The 16,431-nt window shown below is 39.1% G+C and overlaps 1 protein-coding gene across 9 annotated transcripts in view; it reads left to right on the top strand.

The window, feature by feature from the left end:
- ITPRID1 (ITPR interacting domain containing 1) overlaps positions 1 to 12,112 on the top strand; it is a 163,223-nt gene extending 151,111 nt beyond the window's left edge. For 8 of the 9 annotated variants that reach the window (XM_043968071.1, XM_043968063.1, XM_043968079.1 and 5 more), the window contains 3 exons: positions 3,934 to 4,045; positions 4,776 to 5,132; positions 6,176 to 12,112. In XM_043968071.1, coding sequence (XP_043824006.1) covers positions 3,934 to 4,045; positions 4,776 to 5,132; positions 6,176 to 6,232 — 526 coding nt within the window. In that variant the 3' untranslated portion in view covers positions 6,233 to 12,112. The remainder of the gene's footprint in view (positions 1 to 3,933; positions 4,046 to 4,775; positions 5,133 to 6,175) is intronic. The other variant, XM_043968021.1, reaches the window with a different exon arrangement.
- Positions 12,113 to 16,431: the final 4,319 nt, after the last annotated feature.

Genomic DNA, 16,431 nt, shown 5'->3' with positions numbered 1-16,431 from the left:
AAAGTTCTCAAAAACATGTCTAAGGGAATTCAGAATCTTAGTTGTTACACATGAAACATATAATAAAACAAAAATTGAAACATTCTTTAAAATTATAATATTACTATAGTCCCCCTTATGGAGGGTAATTGAGAAGACAATTGCTGCAATATTAATTATTAAAAATAATTTTTTAACTTTGTTTCATCACTTTTTGCATCATCTGCCTAATTATCCTCATGCCATTATGAGAAATTCAAAAATCTAATATAATTGGTAACAGGTGTCAAGGCCAAATTCAACACTGTATTTATCATGACACCTGAGATAATTATGGGGGTTACCATAAAAGAACAGAGAAATGATGGGATGTGAGCATTCCCACACTTGAGCAATATGTACTGCCCATACAGTATGCCAGACTTAAAATAGGTGGATGGAATATATGTCCATGGCACCAAACATATTGGAGGAAACTGAGTCAGACTTAATCAGATGCATGGGATTGAGATGTCCATGGCATCAGGCATATAGGAGGGAGCATAGAAGCCAGGTGTAGAAGTGAGATGGGTGGGATGAATACTTCCAGCCATCTGTACAATATTGTGGGGAAAAATAAAATAAAATATTAAACCAAGAGAATCCAACCTCAACATTAGTCAAAAGCCGTTCCCTCGGCCATACCTTGACTTCATGCATATCTCCCCTCATGTGACAGTTCAGTGCCTGCTCTTGCATGTATTCCTCTTGTGATTGGATGGCATCTTGGCCAACTGGCATCTGATAACTCAGAATAAAGGCAATTAGTGTCTTAAATGATAAGTTCCCATAATCCAAGTCTCATATGGATTTAAAAATTGAGGATAATAAATGATTGCAAAAAATGTGAATACATCTTGACTCAGAATATAATATATAATTATGCAACAATTTCAAATAATACCTTTTTTTACTTAGTATACAATTACTTTTGTGAAAAATCTGAACATATTTAAATATAAGTTAAAGCACAACAGAATCTCAAAGAAAACTTTTTTTTTGAAAAAAAGAAAACTTTTACAAATGTTCCCCTCTTTTTTTTTTTTTTTTTGGAATATGCTTATCAAAAATAATACTTCTAGAATCAATTTATACTTGCCATGGCAACCAATTTGCCAGGGAAATGCTTTAAAGAGTTTGATCAAATAATCAGTTGAGAAAAAATAACAAAAACAAACAACTCAGAATATGGGAGCACAATACTCCTAGAATTAACATTGTATTATGAAATCAAAACCATGTTTCAAAATTAGATAGATGAATGAATAGAAGAAGATACACGTGGAACAATAAAAGACAATGAAATTCAAACTAGGGAAATCTAAATGAATATGAACTTAATATCAATAAGAGTATTATAAAATATAAACTGGACCACATGACTATAAAAAGCTTTTACAAATATTCTCTTTGTTTTAGAAACTAAGTATAAAACACAATCTCAAATGCATGAAAATCTCTACGAAAATAAACCCATACCATTAATTTAAAAATGTATATATAATAGCATAGAAATCCTATGTAACCTCTGAACTGATACTATTACTCTGAGTGAATTCAGAACACTTTTGATTCCGATATCTAAAATCCCCAATACTCATATCAATACCTTGCTGCTTACTTCTACATTTCTCTAAAATATATACCCTTCCATGGCAAAAGAAGCAGAGTCTTGAACTATGTTGATGGTTGTCATTCTTATTCAGCTTAAGTTTTTCTTCTTTAACCCCTTTATATTGTCTGTCAGTCTTTTCACCATACAAATGCTTTATAAGATTACTAATTAAAGACAAAAGCAGGTTAGCAAAATTATGAACAAAACAAGCATATCTGGAATTTAAAGAGTTTTCTAAGATTGTCTCAGAAGCACAGCCAGGCTGGGGAAGGGCTGAGCCTAAAGCTGCAAATGCAGGTAGAAAAAGTTGAGCATGCGCATCAGATCTCTGGACTTCCCAGGCAGGGGAAGCTATGGGCTTGGCCATAGGAGGAGTAGAGGGTGGGGTCTGGAGAGGAGGGGAGGGACCAGCACAATTTGAATCACACTTGATTTTGAACTCAGGCCTGGATTCCTCTTCCCCCACTTTGCCTCCAGGTGTTAGGGGATTAAAAGCTTCTAGAGGGTGGGTCATTGCCTCCAGGCATGCAAAATTAAAGCAACAATTACTGTTAGAACTGGGAAAAGCTGCGGGAATCTCTTCAGGTTTCTCTGAAAAAGCATGGTTGGGAGAGGGAGAGATATTTCCTTGTGTGAGTAAGTTGCTGGCTCTTTTAACAAAAATAAAAAGAAAAATAGAAAATCCACAAAAACAAAGCATTAACATGATCTTATCTCCCATTTGTCTGGTTAAACAGACTAAAATCAAAAATAGGATAATTAGGGAGTTTAAAAGGTCCATTCGAAAAAATTTAAAGGAAAACACAGCCAGTACACCAGTACTTAGCAATTTAAAGGGTAGGGGAAATTTCTTACCCAACCAGAAGATCAGAAGACTGAGGTTTAGCTTTCCTCTTCGTGGTCAGCCATCTGTTAAGGGTTAAAATTCTAGCTAGTCTGTCTAAAATATCTAATGAGTGGTCACCAATAAATTATAAGCTTCAGCAAGAGTTAGACTTTTAAGCATTTATTAAGGAGAATAAGAATTTGATAAAGAGAGAGAGAAAGGCCTAGATTCCTATCTATTAAAGGGAGAGCACATTTCTAGCTCCCTTCTCCGCCAGAGTCCCCAGGAAAAAGAGCGAGACTGAGCGCCAGTCTCTTCCTTCCTCCTCCCACTAGCCCGTGTCACTTCCTGACTCCTGGTCTTGCCCTCAAAGACCTTCCCTTCATGGGCAGAACTCCTCTACAGTAAGTATCCAGCAGGTGGCGTTATTCCAATCGTTACAGGAATTAGGGAAGATATGAAAATATGTGTTGTATGTGGTACATAGAAAGGCAGTTGACAGACAGACATGATAGATAGATATGTGTGTGTGTGTGTGTGTGTGTGTGTGTGTGTGTGTGTGTGAGAGAGAGAGAGAGAGAGATGGAAAGATGGACTGACAGATGATAGATAGAATGAACAGAAACAGATATATAGAGAGAGACTTTAATAAATTATTACTATGTAAGTATGTGTATATATATATATATATATATATATATATATATATATATATATATATATGTATGTATGTATGCCAGGCAAGCAAGACAGCCACTGAGCTCCAAGAACTTTCCAATGAGGGAAAAGAACCCATGATGACAGCTGAAATGGGTGTGGTGTGAAGGGGCTAAGAGGTATCAAAGAGACCTGGCTCAGACCAGACAAGGTGAAGACATGCAGAGCCAAAAGTTGAGTTCCAAGTTTCATGAGGGGCTAGGGTAGAGATGAGGATTTTTGCTGAAGTGAAGGCCACCTGGTATGTAACTATTTCTTTTCAATACAAATGACCTAAGCTTTTAATTGAAGATAGAGACACTGAGCTGACATTTATAGAAGGGGATAGAAGTGGTAGAGAGGGATAAGGGAAAAGCATACAAAGCAGGAATACAACCTTGGTAAGGTCATGTAGGTCAGGCACCAAGAGAGAGGCAGGGTAGTTAAGTGCATAGAGGGCTCGTCTTGGAATCAGGAAGACCAGGATTCGTATCCTGCCTCTGACATAATACAGACTATCTCAGTGTCATCAGGCACTGCAACTTACATATCATTTGGGGATTTGCAGCAGTGGAGAGAATTTCCACACTAAGATTTCCCTAAGAGGGTAAAATCATGGGTCTGGGCCACAAAATATGACCATGTACATAGAAATGGAGGAGATGTTTTAAGTAATTTCAAAGGACTGAGCTGAGTTTCTTTTGGGAGAAGGGAAATGGAGGAAAAACTTCCTCACAGAAGATGTTCTATGTGCTGCCATTCTTTTATTCACTTGCAGGGAGGAGATGCGGCAGCTTCACAATTTACGTCAAGACCTGCAACAACAGGTGGCTGAGCTGGAATTCCAGCTCAGTGATCGAGCTCGGCAGATTCGGGAAGGGATGCTCCTGGTATGGGACATTAGCCACCATTTCCACAATGCATTAAGACTAGTTGCCTGGTTCCAAGGCTAGCTCTGTCTTCACTATGCTAAGTCTGTGTGCCCCTGGGCAAGAAACAACTCAGTTCTCTAGACCAGTGGAGTCACATTCGAATAGAAGTGGGGGTCACTAAAAAATACATAAGGATCCCTGAATGCTGCATATTGACTTAGACAACCACATACCAACATTATCTATGTTCTATTATATTTTTATTTAGTTATTTGAATATTTCCCACATACATTTAATCTGGTTCTGGCTGCATTTGGGACCTCTTCTCTCAGAAATTATCTAATATTCTCAGTTCCAGAGAAGGTGCCAACTTATATTGGTAGAGGTGGCTTTCTCACTCTGGAGTTCCCTATGCAAATGAAATCACAAGGTGAAGCCCTGTACCCTCTTCCTATGTTTCATGTCAAAATATGAATTTTTCTACAAAATAGAGCTTTTGGTTTCCGGAGTCCAGTGAGTTGACTTCACTTTGTTTTGTATACTAACAATGAGCAGGCCTGTTTGAATGGAACTTGAAAAAAATGAAACCAGTCTAAAAGTTTAGATTGGAAAGGCTTTGCATGCCAACAGAAGAGTTTACATTAGAGAGCCATTGAATGTTCTTGAGCAAAGGAATGACACTGTGTGCTCTAGTTGTCATCTAGAAGTATTGTTATCTTACCTGTTTTTCTGCTATTTTCCCTCAAGCAGTTTGACCAGCTCTTAGAAGAACAATCCCAACTCTGCTCAGAACTGGGACTCACTGACTGGGGAGAAGGAAGTGAGCCAAATTTCCATACTGATTTAGATATTCATGAGACTGTGTCCCCTAGGGCTCCCAGCCCCACCATTGAAGGTCAAGGGACTCCACTCCCTGAACAGACCAGGACATGTGCCCTCTCTTCCCCCACCTCAGAAGGCAGCCCAGAAATGGCCCTCCCATCCCCAACATTAGCAGAGCCAGACCTTACTGCTTCATCAGCCTCCTGGGACCAGCGTGTGAGTGGTGAAGAAAAACGGGGGTTCAACCAGAGCCGAATGGACTTAAAAGGCTTTCTGTGCAAAGTAAGGGTGCACTCTACTATTTCTATTAGTGGTATTTATATTAGTAATATTTGATATTTCTGTTAGAATTATTTCTCTTTATTGGGCTGCAAGATGGTGCTGGCTGTAATACCATACAATACAAGGTTTTATGGAAGTAATATTTGAGGAGGAGAAAATATTCATCTATTATTCTTGGGCCAACATGGGCATGACTTGGGGTCTAAAATAATAACTAAAGATATTCTACAGAAGCAGCATTTCCTTCTGATTCTTTATTTTCCTATATGCCTGGCAAATTGTAGGTCAATAAGCAAAGTAAAAAATGTGTCAGACTTGGAGGAAGATGTGAATTAAAATCCTGCCTCAGACTCTCATTAGCTATATCCTGGACAGGGCCTCTCAGTCCCTGACCACTCCACACCATGTAATCTGTACTGAGAGCATCTCTTTCAGTGCCTGTTGCCCAAGGTCACACAGCAAAAATGTATCACAGGTGGGACTTAAACCTAGATCTTCCTGGCTCTAAGGCCATGTCCCAATCTACTATAACACTCCACCCAACAAACATAATAGAATCATGGCATTATGGGACTATAGATTACCTATGGAGAGGGGTAGATATGGTGGGCTCTAGGGTCCCTTTTAGCTCAAAGTGATCAAAGCATTGGTCCAAGAATAGATACATATTTTCTCCTCCCCAAATTTTACTTCTCTGAAAACTTGTATGGTATACTATTATTATATCAAATAAATAGATTTCTTATTGCATCATATTGCTCTTTATCCTTTTCCAGTGTATATCATTGTACTTTTCCCTTTAAAAGCAATTGGGATTACCAACATTCAGACCAATATGGCACTTACTTGACCCTTCTGGCCACAAAACACCCATAGAAGAATTTTGTTCCCCAGGTGTCCCCTAGAGTTAGTTGTCTTTATCTGCTGATTGGTCTGCTCATGGAGCCAAGCCGGCAGGCTTTCCCAAGTCCTTCTTCCTCGAGCCTTTCATGGCCTTGATTATGATGAGGAAGATGATGTAGTTGTTGTTGTTGTTTTCTTAGATGAAGAAGACTTTCAAGAGCTCCTTTGGCAATGAAGCTGCCGATGGACAAAACTGATGGAAAGCCAAAGGAAAAAGAAAGATGACGTGTTCACTGCTTGGACAAACCTCCCCCTCTACATGAGTTCTGACGCTTCACTCTATTTCTAGAGATGGTGGGAACCTGGTAACATTGCCATTGGGGAATTCTTTCCTCTTCTGCCCCCAGGATCCACTTGAAAAGAGGTTGTGTTAAAAATACTGTCATTTAGTGCACATAAGTACGGACGATCATATTTTTCCAAGGCCAACTGGCTCTTCGTTTTCAGTCTTTGCAGATAAAAATTACTAACAACCAATAGGATGGAATTCTTTAAAATTGGGTTTCCCATAATACATGCAGGTCTTCTACCTCCTGGTTTCAGCTAAGTCATTAAGATTAACAGACATGTATCTAGTGACTTAAAGTTTTCAAAGAGCTTAACAACCATTATCTCACGTAAGCCTCACTATAATCTTGCCAGGCATGAAGTATAAGTATGATTAGCTCCATTTCACAGAAAAGCAAACTGAGAGCCAGAGAGGTTAAAGGATTAGCCACAATTAAGCATGATCAGAGCCTTACTTTGGCATTCAGACTATGACTCATCATAGTTCTTATGTAATTGTCTGACCATTTTTAAACCATGTGATAAGAAACCTTATAGACCATCTAGTACAACACCTTCATTTTATAAGAGAGAAAGAGAGAGAGAGAGAGAGAGAGAGAGAGAGAGAGAGAGAGAGAGAGAGAGAGAAGGAGAAGGAGAAGGGAGGATGGAGGGAGCATGGAAGAGAGGGGAGGGGATGGGAGAGAAAACAGAAGAGAAGAGGAGAAAAAGAAAGTTGAGGATATAGATGATTTAAATGACTTGTTCACAGATATTAAGTGGCAGAGGTGAAATTCAAGGCCAGAGGCCTTCAAGGCCAGAGGCCAGGTCCTCTGATTCCGAACTCAGTGCACTTTTTACTGCCCTATTTCCTTGACCTTCAAGCCGTACATGCTTGAAGTTAGATCCCCTAACTCCAAGGCCAGTCATTTAGGCACTACTCATGCTGCCCAGAGAGATAAGCCTCTAGCCAATCCCTGTCTCCAGGGTAAGAGGGATACCATAACTAATTAGATTTCCAACTTTCCTTTGCTGTAGAAGCTCAGACAAGGAAAGGACTGTGCCTTTAGTAGGTAGGATGGAATGTAGTTGATGATCCAGCCAAGGAAATTGAAAAGGAAGGATTAGAAGGAATCAGGAGAGAGAAGACTCACAGAAAGCAAGGGAAAAGAGTCTTCAAGGTGAAAGGGTGCTTAACAGTGTTAAAAGCTATGCAGAGTCCAAAGCTGAAGAAGAGATTACTTTAGATTACCTTAGAGAGAGATAGGAAGTGAAGGCAAATTGTGAGGGTTAAGAAGTGAATGGGAGGTGAGAAAGAGAAGGCAGTGACTTTGGAGAAGATGGAGAACTCCCCCGCCCCCATACCCTAGGCTTTTGGCTATTAAAGGGAGTATAGACATAGGGCCATATCTTGAAAGGTTGATAAGTTCAAAAAACAGGTTTTAACGGATGTGGACAGGGAGCTCAGAATATGCATAATCAGCAAGGACAGAGACAGTGGATAAAAAGTTAAAACAAAGAAGTTAAAATAAGGGATGTAAAGGAGATGGCCCTAAATGAAAACTGGAGAAGAGAGGAGAGGAGAGGAGCTGCTAAAGGGGGTGTTGTTGGAAAGAAGAGAAAGGCCACCTCTGTGTTCCAGGGTGGAGGAAAAAAGAAAAGATAGTGAAGTCACACTTAGGGGTTGAAAAAGAAGCTAGAAAACTTACCCTCCATTGTCTCAATATAATAGCAAGCAGAGATGCTTTTCTGAGTGGGAAAGAGATGGTATTGGAGAAGGTTTGGGAATAGCTCCTGAAAAGAGTGATCACAGCATTCTAAGTTAAGCACTTATTTTGGTACTGACCTGGAGGTAGGTAAATATCTGTGGAAAGGGGTTGCTAAGTGACAAAGTCAGTTGGAAAGAAAGTCAAAGGAAGAGAGGCTGTTTAATGTGGTGGAAAAGAGATGGGGAAGGGAAGGGGATGAGAAGCAATGCTTTGGTCATCATCTTTGCACAATGTCTCTCTTTGATGGTTTCTGGGTGGGGGCCTTAGAGCCCATCTATTCCAAACCCATTCATTTTACACATGAAGAATCTGAGGTCTAGAGAGGTAAACAACTCCCCCAAGGTCACACAGGTAAATAGGATCAGAGAGCATTTGAATCCATTCCCTTTGACTGGAGAGCCCATGTTCTTTCCACAGTAACATGCTGCCTCCATTAAAGATCCCTTTAAAAAAGTTTTAATAAAATCTGCATTTTTCTTCCAAAACTTGGGTGATGAAATATTTTCTTGATGATATTAAAGCACTTGTGTAGGTTGGGCAGCTATTGGGGGAAGACTTCAAATATTTGAAAGGCTGTCATATGAACAGGTGACTGCATGCATTCTGCTGCAAGAGGAGAGACCAGGAAGATGACAGGGAGAAGTCTCCAAGAAGCAGCTCTGTGCTCAATGTCGCTTTAAATTCTTTGCATCATTTGTACAAGAATGTCTGATTATAGAAATGTACATTTCCAAATGGATCTGAGCTATTTGAGGATCATGGGGATTCCCTGCCTGTCACCAGTGGCTTCCTTGTTTAGAAACAACAAAAACTTGTTTTGCTTTGTTTCTCCTCAATAGCATGGTTTTTGACAACAAGCAACCATCTATTCCGGAATACATAAGCTGTGTTCACACAGCACCTTGTGAATTAGAGGTGGATTCCTTTAAGCAAATGACTGTGCACCTTGGCAACCTAATAGAGATCTTTTCTTTTTCTTGTTTGTATTATACAAGAGGTCGCTTGGTGTAGTGAAGAGAGAGCAGGTAAGGGAGACCTGCCTCTTATATATACAGGAATAAGACCCTGGACAAGTCATTTAACCTCTTAATGTTCAAGGGCAACTCTCTAAGACTAAGTTGCAGAGAACATGCTGACTGGCATCAGTAAAAGGCATTTCTTCATATGGAAGTTCCCCATACCAATTCCTTCAATTCATATGAGAATTCAAGGTTGTGCTCACATCATCTCTTGGGATCCTATTGAAATTTTTTAAACTTTTTTTTGGTGAGGCAATTGGGGTTAAGTGACTTGCCCAGGGTCACACAGCCAACAAGTGTTAAGTGTCTGAGGCCGGACTTGAACTCAGGTACTCCTGACTCCAGGGCCGGTGTTCTATCCACTGTGCCATCTAGCTGCCCCGAGCCTATTGAAATTTAAAGTTTGAACATCTATGCCTAAGAAATCAGTAAATTACTAACCAAGATTTTATTTATTGTTCTGTCGATTATCAATATTAAAGAAAACAACGAAGAAACATTAATAATGCAGGCTACCCTTAAAAGTGCATCATGCATACTTTATTCCCCGCCCAGAGATCTGGTTGTTAAAATATTGAACAGCATGCTCTTGTATAGTGTGGTCTCAGTGCTAGTCCAACTTCATTTTATTGATGCAGAAATTGAAGCCCAGAACATCTGTGTTACTTGTCTATGGTGGAAGATGAAAGAAAACATTGGATTCCAATTGAAGAGCATTATAAGAAATAAACAAGATCATCAAATTGTACTTAAAGGTATGAATCAAAATAAGAGCATATTCATTTTAAATATAATTATAGGCAAGGGCATGATCCAGTGAGTAGGGTGCTGTTAGGCTTGGAGTAGGGAAGAGCTGAATTCCAATTCCCCCCTCATGCACTTAACTTTACTCAGCCTTAGTATCCTTACTAGTAAAATAAATATAAGAATATAAGAATAGCATCCACTTTCCTGGGTTGTGGTGAGAATGAAAGGTGATAACAAAAGTAAAACACTTTGCAAATCTAAAGGTGTTATAAAATTGCTAATGTTATTCACAGTGGCAGTACGGCTTGCTGCTGCTGGTGGTGGTTATAGTAGATGTAGAAGTAACTAGTGGATAAAATACTGGACTTGAAGTCCAGAATATCTGAGTTCCAATTCAACCTCATACACTTTACTACGTGTGTAACTCTGGGTAAGTCGCTTAAGCTCTCTCTGAGCCTCAGTTTCCTCATCTGTAAAATTAGAATAATAATAATAATAATACCTACCTCACTAGATTGTTGTGAGGATCAAATGAAATAATATATATGTAAATTGCTTTATAAACATTAAAGTGCTATGCAAATATTGTTATTATTATTATTAGGAATAATAATGTTCAGGTATGGGCATGGTCTTGGTTATTATTTTCCTGATTTTCATATTGTTAAGAACGTAAACCACCTGGCAACTCTCCATGGTAGAAGCGAGCAAGTGAGCAATTCCATTTGTACCATCTCCCAAACAGCACTCTCTTCCCTAGATTCATGTCATTCTACCCAGCTTATTTATCAAAATTCAAGGGCAAAGTCTTCAACCCAAGTGGCCTCCTGGGAGGAAGGTTACTTAGAGAGTCAGGGCACATGCCATCAGTGGCCTTTGTTCTGCCTGAGTGAAGACCCAGCTTGCAGAACTGAGACAAAAAGCCAACTTGAACAGTATCTGTGGGCTATTACGAGTGTGTGTAAAGATGATTGGAAGCTGGTCATTCGGACAGTGGGCCCTCCTGTATGGCTATCTCGGTAGACTTGTATTTTCTTTTAATCTTCATGAAAAAAAGTAACCGTGTCAAAGATATAAGCAAAAATGCAAAGACAAGGTTCTAATAAAAGCATTTGTCTGCTCCATGATCAGTGATCTTCCCTTTGTTAAGAAAGGTACAGGAATAGGGCCTGGCCTGAGATTTCACTGATACCAGGCACTCCTACAGGAGGAATCCCCCTCTCTCAGTGCAAGTCCTCACTTCTGGAGTATTCCGTCTTAGAGCCGGAATCACTTAGAGGCTTTGTGAGCTGCCCAGGGCCATTTGTCAGAGACAGGATAGGAAGGCTGGTCTTCCCAGCTCCTCCCATCTCTGGTTAAGAAAAGCTTTGGGTCTGTAGGAACAGGCAAAAATCTGATTCTCCCTCAAAGCAATTCCAGTCCCTCTCCCACGAAGTGTCCCAGATGCTTCCAGCTGTGAGTGTAGTGGCACTCCCCTCACCAGTAGAATGTAAGCTCCACAAGGGCAGGTCCTGTTTCCTCTTTATCTGTGTGTTGTATGTACCTGGCCCATCGTAAGTGCTTAATAAATGTCTGTCAGATGTAACCGACTTGAACATAATAGAGCTCTTTTTGAAAATGGATTGAAGATGGCATGACGTAGATATGTGGCATGGTGGTGAGCCTTTCCATGGAAAACTGAATGGGAAAGAAGACAACTTAAATGGATCTACAAACATTTGGGTTTTTTGTTTGTTTGCTTCTTTTTATTTTGTGTGCAATGAGGTAACCCTCATTGCCCAGGGTCACACAGCTAGTACATGTCAAGTGTAAGACATTTAATTATGCTAAGAATTTTTGCTATTAGAGATCAGGACAGGAAGAGTCCTCCACCTCTTGGGAAGGCTGTGGGCTTGATATTGCTTAAAGAGAAAAGCTTCCCCTGAAAGCTGTCAGAGAATTTCTTTTGTCTTTTTTTTTTGTATCCCTAGCACTTAAAAGAGTGCCAGGCATATAGTAGGCACTCAATAAATGTTTATCGATTGATCGATATTGATCTTATTCAGTCATCATTATTATAGACTTACAGCAGCTATCATCAGGTCTGTGGTAAAGCAGACCATGCAGAGAAAAGATTATGGAATGCAAAGAAAACTGACTTTCTTTTGTCAGTTCCCATTAGCAAGAGAGCTGGAATCAAGTTAGAGGACCTGAGTTCAAATCCCCAAGCTGCCACTTTCTATGTGACCTCACAAAAATAACTTCACTTTTCTGGGTCTCATTGTCTTCACCAATATAATGACTACAGGTTTTATCACTGTTGACTCTAATGATCTGTGGACACATATATTACCTCCTCCTAAGTTTTCAGTCCTTGTGGAAAGAGGGTGTTGTTGTTTTGAAAATTTGTAACCCTAGCATTACATTACATAATAGGTGCATGGAGATCTCATATCTGCAGGATTCCCTGAAACTCACAAGCAACCTGCAAAGGGGGAAATTGACAACTCAGAGGCTATTCAGCCCACATATGTTCTCCACTGTGGGATGTTTGCATGTGTCTCTCTGTATCACCCTCTCCCCCTTATCATCTGCTTTCTATCTCTCATTCTTTGTCTCTGACTTTGTTTTCCTGCTTCTGTCTCTGGGTATCTTGCTTTCTCACTGTCTCTGCTCTTCTCTTGCTGCTTCTGTTTCCAAATTTCTCACTGTTTGTTTCTTTCTACATGGATGTCTCTGTGATTCTCTCTCTCTCTCTCTCTCTCTCTCTCTCTCTCTCTCTCTCTCTCTCTCTCTCTCTTTCTCTCTCCCTCCCTCCCTCCTATTCCTCCATCCCTCCATCTCTCTGCCATATCTCTTTTCTTGTCTTTATCCATCTTTATCTCTCTGGATATAATTTTCTCATTATTTGTATCTCTGTGTTTATTTCTATTCATCTCTCTGGCTCAGCCTCTTTTCTTTCTCACTGTCTTTTTCTCTGTGAAGGCTCTGTGTTTTTCTCTGCCTACTCCTGTTCTCAGCCTCTTGCTATCTCTGGTTTTTGTTCCTTACCATTACCACACACTTCTTTCCCCATATGTAAAAAGAAGGTCAGCTAATGTGGAAATATGTTTTTCATGACCTCATATTATAATGGATATCATATTTCTTCCCTTCTCAATGAGTAGGGGAGGGGCTAGAGGGAGGGAGAGAATTCAGAACTGAAAACATTTTTTTTAGAAAAAGAAAGAAAAGATGGCCACTGACTAAGAAAATGCTAAAAACCATTTGTCAGTGATTCCTCTTGAATTTTCTTTCATCCCAGTACCAGTCCACTAACTGAAGCCCATTTAATAACAGGCCACTGCTTCTCTCATATTTAATTGTAAAAAGGGAAAGCTGGAAGGATTTATTTTCTAAACACTACTGCAAATAAGCATAAAAAAGACTACATTTCACCAGACCCCCCCATCACACACATACACGTACACACATACCTATACTCAAAGGGATTTTTTTCTCATTCTAAACAGCTAGTAGCTTGTTTTCTGTACAAAGTTTAGAACAGGACTTAATTTACTGTTCCTAAACTGTGAGAATGAGATTAAATTACTGCTGAGTGAAGTAAACAGAACCAAGAGAAATTTATATACAGCAACAGCAATAGTTTTTTTTAAAAACAACTTTGAGTGAATATCATTTTTGACTATTATAAATACCCAAATTAGCTACAAAGGACATATGAAGGAAGATACTATCTGCATCCAGAGAAAGAACTGATAATCAGAATGGTTTTACATATGCACACATGTTTATATGTGTGCATACATATACAATAAACATACACATACACATATACATATACATATTTATGCTTAATAGTAGACATCTCTAGGGTGGGGCAGAAGGGAAGAAAAAAGGACAAAAGGAAAATTTACACAATAACTTTATTACGTATTTGAAAGGAATAGCAAATTGTGCATAATAGATTTTCAGGTTCATGTACATTCATCTTTTTTAAAAATTATACTATGTTATGGAAATACTTATTTTATTCTGTAAGTTTAAAATAAAATAAAATAAATTCCTGCTGAGATCTGGGGGGGATTTTCCATGAAATGTATGTAGAGAGACAAAGCCATTCACTCATCTTTGCTCCCACAATTAGAATTGATGACTCCTCGGTTACTAATATAATTGACCATCAATCTCCTTCTATTACCCAGAATAACAGTAGAAGGGAGGAGCAAGAGTATTGGATGGGAAGGTGAAAGGCCTGGGGATATCCTAGTTCTACCACTTTTCAGTAGCTTTGTTAATCTCTCTGGGCCTCAGTTTCCTTTGTTAAATTAAGGGGTAGAGAAATTAACTCTGTGATACCTTAACTCCCTTGCAACTCTAAATACATGAACTGCTGTTTTCAACTGGGAGTTGAACATGTATATGGGCACGTTTTAAAGATGTAGCTATTATAAAATAAAATCTTCATTATGGATGTGTTGTATCTTTTCTTCCATAAGGCCAAGTACTTTAATAACCAGAAGGGTGTTTATTTTATTAAGATCATTTTTATTCTAAGATACTTCTAAGTGTCTCAAGTATTATCTAAACTTTTAAGGCATTGGCAGCTAGTTGCAAAGTCACACAGTTACACATCTAACTCCATGCACCTCAACAATGAACTATCAAACTTTTCTCTTCTATTGAAATTGAACACATGACTTTACTCTGGCTCATTGTTAAAATGGACCATTTTTCTCTGTGTATCAACCACTGAGATTTGTTTTGAACTTTTAGATTCCTGAGTATATACTTCTGAGGGAATTTTTTTCCAAAAAAAGTCTGGGGGTTTGGTTGTACCATAGGCTCAATATGAGTCAACAATGTGATATGTTGGCTAAGAAAATCCAGGGCTGCATTAAGAGACATAGCTCCCAGGAATAAGGAGGGGGTAGTCTCATTGTATTCTGCCCTAGTTAAAACCTTTCTGTAGGACTACATTCAGTTATGGTACATTTTAAGGATATTGATATGGCGATCTGTCCAGAGGAGAATATCAGGATGGTGAAGGGTCTACATTTCATGCAGTGTAAGGATCTGTTGAAGAAATCAGCATCCCCTTCTATATCTATAGTGATAGAGACAAAGTAGAGGAAAGCAGGAAAGGGAGAGAATGTTAAAAATTGCAAAGGGTTTTTTTTATAATTTAAAATCATTAACAGCCAATAGTGGTACAAACAAGGAACCTTTGCCCCATGGCCAAGAAGTGCACATACCCCGGGAAGACCTGGGTAGTATCAAGCATGACATTTCTGCTATAAAGGAAACTGAAAGAACTAAAGAAATTGAAGCTAAATGTATATATATATATATATATATATATATATATATATATCACTATAGCTCTCTATCTATCTATCTATCTATCTATCTATCTATCTATCTATCTATCTATCTATCTGATGAGATCAGGGCCCAGAAAGTGATGGAATATCACACAGCAAAAGCAAGGGATGAAAGACATGGAGAGCGATCCACTGGTATCCACGTAGTATAAAGACATTTAGAGAACTCCCCACATGCATTATAAATCATCATGGATTATTAAGTGGACTCCCAGTGGTAGAACTATGCTAGAGCAAAGATAGGCATCATGTAGATTGGGCAGGCATGGATGGGTCACAATCTGCTAGTTCAGGATGAAGGAATAGATGCAGTGATGAGATCACAAAATCAGGGGACTATTGGATGTTGGAGGAATATGAGAAATCTGGTCCTGTCTTCTAAACCACAAATTCATTTGCCAGGGAATCTGGGCTAGATGAATTCAGGTGGAAATTTGAAGATTTACTTTCAACCCAATGAATAAATCCAATTTTGAATGTTTTGAAAAAAGAAATTGCTCACAGATCCAGAAAGTAAAATGAAAAAATGGAATGAAAGGGGATAGTCAGTAGGAGTAGGAGCTTCTACTTCTTCATGGAGTAATGGAGAGTCTATTTTTTTCTGATAATACAATAAGTGTGGCCAGATTTATATTCCAGTATACTATATTTTGCAATATTGCACTATATTTCATTAAGTGTACTATTAAGAGTATACCACACTATACTATATTCAGTAAACTATTTACAGAAGGAAGGAAATGATTGCTACCCTTGAACCCTCAAGCACTGGGCTTCAAGACTTGGAACTTCAGAGTACTGTTTCATTGATTTGCTGAGGATTTGAGAAGAGCTTTATTTTTGTTTTTGTTTTGTGGGGCAATGGGGGTTAAGTGACTTGCCCAGGGTCACACAGCTAGTAAGTGTCAAGTGTCCGAGGATGGATTTGAACTCAGGTCCTCCTGAACCCAGGGCCAGTGCTTTATCCACTGTGCCACCTATCTGCCCCCTTGAGAAGAGCTTTGAAAGAAGTTAGGGAGTCTTAAAACACAAAGGGTTATTATTCCAAACATGGAGGAAGGTGAAACCAAAGACATGGGGAAAGGCTCTGGATTGTGATATAAATGGAACAATGTATAGTCGGGTTTGGCTGTAATGCCAACTGTAGGATCCCTAAAACCATGGCACTGCAAGAAAGCACTGTTCAACATGTCCCCCCTCCAAAGACTAACAGGGTGACAGGGGCCACCTT

Source organism: Dromiciops gliroides, chromosome 1, assembly GCF_019393635.1.
Source record: "Dromiciops gliroides isolate mDroGli1 chromosome 1, mDroGli1.pri, whole genome shotgun sequence".
NCBI lineage: Eukaryota > Metazoa > Chordata > Mammalia > Microbiotheria > Microbiotheriidae > Dromiciops > Dromiciops gliroides.
The sequence above is the reverse complement of the archived record's forward strand: the minus strand, read 5'-3'. Positions and strand labels throughout refer to the sequence as shown.